Source organism: Cygnus atratus, unplaced genomic scaffold (genome assembly GCF_013377495.2).
Source record: "Cygnus atratus isolate AKBS03 ecotype Queensland, Australia unplaced genomic scaffold, CAtr_DNAZoo_HiC_assembly HiC_scaffold_324, whole genome shotgun sequence".
Taxonomy (NCBI): domain Eukaryota; kingdom Metazoa; phylum Chordata; class Aves; order Anseriformes; family Anatidae; genus Cygnus; species Cygnus atratus.
This window is the reverse complement of record NW_026109916.1, coordinates 1-5000: the sequence shown is the minus strand read 5'-3', so window position 1 is coordinate 5000 and position 5000 is coordinate 1. Positions and strand designations below refer to the sequence as shown.

Below are 5000 nucleotides of genomic sequence, written 5' to 3'. Positions count from 1 at the left end.
CTGAATCACCGCCGCGCTCTCACAGCGCAGCCGAGCCGCCATCCAGGCGATGATACAGCTGCGCTATACATAGCGCCGGGAGGGGGGTCTGCGGCGGGGGTGCAGGATGGGGCCCCGCGGGAGCGCCTCTGCCAGGGGCTTCGCTGCTGTTGGCTCTCTGTGGGGACGGGGCTGCCATGCTCAGCCCAAAGTGTGGCATGGTCCTCCCCATTTCCCTGCCCTGATGCCTCTTCCCCCAGCCCCGGCACGAGCCGTCGCGTGTTGGAGGCAGGTGGAGGGGCCGGGGATCGCTCCCGTGCTGACGTCTCCGTCTTGCCTCCGTCACCAGCGCCTGAACGGGAGCGGAGCTGCCCAAGCCATGTGCTGGGACGCGGCTCCTGGGCTCCATCTTGCACCCGAGGGCCTTGGCAAGGACTCGCACGCCTGTGGGGCTGGCGGCAGTGCCGTGGGTCTGTCCGCGTGGTGCCGTGGGTCTGTCCGGCTGCTCCCGGCTTCCAGGCTGGCACCGGGCCCCGCTTCCCGAGCTGGGGGCTGCTGGGGTTTGCCCCCAGAGCGGGGCTCAGCTCGCTGGGGGAGCCCTCGGAGGCAGCGGCAGCGGCAAAAGCAGAGCAGCTATTAATAAACCATGTGCAGCAAAGTGAAAAAATGTAATTCCATAATGGAAGCGGCTCCGAGGGAACAATTCAGGGAATAAAATGTTCTCCCAGCCCCCACAGCATGTGGCTGCGGCTCTGCTCAGCCCTCGGCCCCACCGCAACGGGGCCGGTGATGGGAGAGATGAAAGGAGCCCCCCCCGCCCCCCCGGCTCTCTGCCCCAACGGGGGCCGGGGGCAGCCCCGGGCACTGCCCGAGGGCTCCGGTACCGGGGCTCCGGTCCCCGTGGCGCTGCTCGGGGGGGGAGGCGGGGGGCTGCAGCGGGTGGGACCGGGGGGGCACTGCCCTGCTCCGGGACCGGGACCGCGGCCGGGCGGGGGCGGCCCCGGAGCGGATCCGCGTCCCGGCGGGCGGCACCGGCGCGGCCCGGGGCGGTACCGGCGCGGCCCGGGGGGAGGGCGCTGGCGGCCGCCCGGTGCCCACGTGGTTTCGCGGTGTCTCCGGAGCGGAAGAAACGGCGGCCGGGGCCGGGGCTGCGGCGGGGGCGGCCGGGACCGACACTGCGACCGGGGCTGGTGCCGGGGCCAGGGCTGGGGGAAGGAGCCGCATCCCGGCGGGCGCCGCCGCCGCCGCAGCGCCGCCCCTCCCGGTGAGTGCGGGGCCTGGGCCGGGGGCGGGCAGCGGGGGAAGGAACCGGAACCAAGCTCCCCCCGCCCAGGCCGGGCTCGCCGCGGCCCCGCTGCTGCCCGGCGGCTCCCGGCCTCCTCGGCCCTGGCCCCGGCCCCGGCCCCGGCCCCGGCCCCGCTCCCGTCCCCTCCTCCGGCCCGGCCCCCTCCCGTTCCCGGCCCCTTTCCCATCCTCGTCGCCGTCGCCATCCTCGCCCGCCCCCCCTCGGGCCCCGTCTTTGTCCCCATCCCTATCTCCTTCCCCGCCCCGCTCCCCGGCTCGACCCCTTCTGCGCCTTTGTCCCCGGCTCCATCCCTGGCCCCGGCCCCCCCCCCCCCCCCCCGGTTCCCCCAGCCCACCTCCCCCCCGGTGCTGTGCGGGCTCCCCGGGCAGCCCCGGCAGGGGGGGTTCGGGGGGGGGGGGGGTCGCGGCCGAGCCGGGGCTCGGGGCGCGTTGCCGGGGGCGCCGAGGAGCCGCAGGCCCCCGGGGTCGCGGGGGGTGCCACCCCCCCGGCCTTGTGCACACGCACGTGCACGCCGCCGCACCGGGGCCTCGTGCCCGCCGTGCTCCCGGGGCGCTCCCCGGCACCGCACCGGAACCCCCGGGCTCGCCGCCTCGCCGGGGCACTGCCCGCGGGGCCGGGGGCGCGCCCGCTGCCCGCTCGCCCCCCTCGTACTTGCACGGCCGCCAGCCCCCCCCCGCAGCCCCCCAGCCGCGGGGAACCGGGTGCTGGAGCTGGCACCGTCCCTGCCCGCTCCCGTCCCCCCGGCGCTCCGTCCCCACGCCAGGGAGCTGCAGCCTCGGTTTTGCTCTCTTTAAAGGCGTCCGCAGGCCTCCAGGAGGGGCCGGCTGCTGGGAACCAGGAGGGAGCGAAGCCTCACGGAGCCTCGGGGACCTCCTGCGTTGCCCCTGGAGCCTAATGCCAACGCCGCCGCCTCCCGCTGAGCCTCTCGTGGCCGACCTGCCGAGCGCCCGCCTCGCTGCCCGCGCCTGAGGCGCCCGTGCCGCAGCCCTGCCCAGCCCGCACCGCCTCGCCCCGCGCCGGGGGCCCGCTGCAAGGCAGGTGTCATGAGGGGTCCCACCGTGGTGCACTTGGGGAAACTGAGGCACCATGCAGGGGGCAGCAGGGCCAGGCGCCAGGCTCGGTACCCCGCTGGGAAGCTTGGTTCCAGTGTCCCCATGCCCTGCGTGGTGCCCCCCAGGCCACCCTCCAGCCCCAGGGCTCTTGGGTCTTGCTTTGAGGGAGCCCCCAGGAACTTGGGGAGTCCAGCCTTGGCTTTCGCATGTTTTTGGGGGCCTACTGTTTCCCCACAGGGGAATGATGATGGTGCCCTCCCTGCCCAAGCAGGGGGGGATCCCGAGGTGCCCCGTCCCCTCTGTCACTGCCCCAGGGGGTGGATTTAAAGCCCTGAGGACAGCATGTGGGGACAGATGAGGGGCTGCGGTGCTGGGGGTTTTGTCTGCGTTTCGTGATCCCCATCCCAGCAAAGGCTGCAAAGCTCAGCCCAGGGCTGCCTGCCCCCTCCCCACCCCCCCAGCCTTCCCAGGAGCTGGGGGCACGGGGAGCAGCCGGGGGTTCTGCACCCAGGGCTGGGGCAGCGAGAGCGCCGGGCTGGCCCCAGGCTGTCCCCGCCTGCCACCCTGCAGAGCTCGCCTCCCTTTCCTGCCTGCTGCAATGAATTATTTGTGTGGCCGCAGCTCCCGGATGAGGCTGCGCCGCGCCGCTGCCCGCGGGTGGGATGGGGCGAGCTGCCCCCGCTGCCTCCTGGCCTGCTCCGGGTGCGAGCTCCCTGCAGGCTGGGTGGCCGCTCCGCCACACGCTGGGCCACGGGGGCTCCCGCTAATTGCATGCCTCGAAATAGCGACCAGCTCGGTGGGGACAGCTCCGCTGCCAGCAGCCTGGCCCCCGGTGAGTGCGGGAGGGCATTGGGCAGCAGAGCCTTTCAGGAGCCTCTTCAGGCCCAGCACCCTGCTCACAGGTGGCTTTGTGACTGTTGTTCTGGGGACAAATCCTGCCGTGCTGGGGCTGAGCGCTGGCCAGGCAGGATCAGGCCTCGCTGGGGCTGTGCTGTGAGCCAGGTAGCTCCTGGGGGTGAGCGGCAGCGCCGGTATATAGGGCACCGCGCGGGCTCCGTGCCGCGTGAGAGGGCGGAAAGCAGCTCGCGTGCGTTGCGGGGTGGGAGTCGGCGGCACCGGCCGCTATTTCTGGCACTCGCTCCCTGGGGGACGTTGGGAAAGTCACCGCGTCCCCCTGGGGCTGCTCCGCCGGGATGCTCTCTGCCGTCCCGGCTCCTTGATGCCAGCTCCTGCCCTCCTCCCCAGCATCTTGGGGTGCTGCTCGTCCCCTGCTCCCTCCCTTCTGTGGGCAGGAGAGGTGACACGTGGCCTGTGTCCCCCCGCTGCCATAGGCAGGGACCTGTCCCCTCCGGCCTGCCCGGCGGCCCTGCAGCTCCGAGGGCGCCTGAGCTGCTGCGGCCGCATCTGTCCCCGCCTCACCACGGGGTGCTCGCGTCCCCCCAGGCAGGACTCGCGCGGCGCCATGGACTCCATGTTCGAGGACGACATCAGCATCCTGACGCAGGAGGCGCTGGGGCCAGACGAGGACTGGCTCGACAGCCCCAACACCGACCTCTCGGGTGAGATGTGCTCAGCCTCCCACTTCGCCCTCATCACCGCCTACGACGACATCAAGAACCGCCTCACCGGGCTCGAGAGGGAGAACTCCACGCTCAAGCGGCGCCTTAAGATGTACGAGGTCAAGGTGAGGGCCTGGGGCCGTGGGCTGGGGGGGGCTGGGGGCCGGGGGTCCCCGCTGACGGCTCTGCCCCGTGGCCGCAGTACCCGCTGATCGGCGAGTTCGGGGAGGAGCGCATCTTCTCTGTCTACGAGGCCAAGGAGACTTCGCTGCTCAAGAGCGAGAAGGCGTCGCTGCAGCAGCAGCTCAACCAGTTCCAGCACGAGGTGAGCGGGGCCGGGGGCACTGGGGGCCGGGGGAGGGTCCCCAGGCCATGTGCTGACCCCCGCCCCTGTCCTGCAGCTGCAGAAGAGCAAGGAGCGAGAGGAGCAGCTGGATGAGATGATCCAGGCCTACGAGAAGCTGTGCGTGGAGAAGGCAGACCTGGAGTCGGAGCTGGGCGAGATGGTGGGCGCCTGCGGCCGGCGGGGGCGCTGGCACGGGGGGGTCACTGGGGTCCCCTTCCCCACGCTGGGCAAATCACTTCTTCCCCCGGTGAGCTGCGGTGGCCTCAGTGCTGCTGTCAGTGCCACCGCCAGGACTCGGCGGGGATGCGGTGACGCAGGGCCCGGGGCTGGCAGATCGGGGTGCCAAGCTCCGGGTGTGCAGGAGGCGTGGGGGCAGGATTAACTGGGGGGTGGTGGGGCTCACCCCTCCGCCCCCCCCGGCAGCGGGTGCTGGTGGAGACGCACCTGAGCCGCATCCGGAGCCTGGAGCAGCAGCTGCGGCAGCGCGACGGCGGCGCCTTCCCCGGCCTCGGCGCCCCGCTGCCGGGCCAGGAGGTGCCTTTCCTCTCCCTGCACCCCAACCCCGCGCTGAGCCATGGTGAGCCCCCCTCGCACGCACCACGGCTCCCCCCCGGGGGCCAGCCTCTGGCAGGGCCCCCCGCGGCCGTGGTGCTGAGCCGTGCCCTGCCCGCAGTGCTGGATCGGCCCGCGGGCTGGCCGAGCCGCGGGCTGGAGGCCCCGGGCCGGCTGGAGGCCGAGCTGGAGGCTGCGCGGCAGGA

At 73.2% G+C, this 5000-nt stretch overlaps 1 protein-coding gene across 1 annotated transcript; it reads left to right on the top strand.

The window, feature by feature from the left end:
• Nucleotides 1–1181: 1181 nt before the first annotated feature.
• LOC126913699 (TANK-binding kinase 1-binding protein 1-like) lies at nt 1182–4994 on the top strand (the record flags this gene model as incomplete). The annotated part of the gene is made up of 7 exons (XM_050716748.1): nt 1182–1243; nt 2082–2323; nt 3785–4021; nt 4099–4221; nt 4298–4402; nt 4666–4819; nt 4916–4994. Coding segments are annotated over exons 3-7 (683 nt in total), but the record flags the coding sequence as incomplete, so codon positions are not given.
• Between the last annotated feature and the right edge of the window lie 6 nt (nt 4995–5000).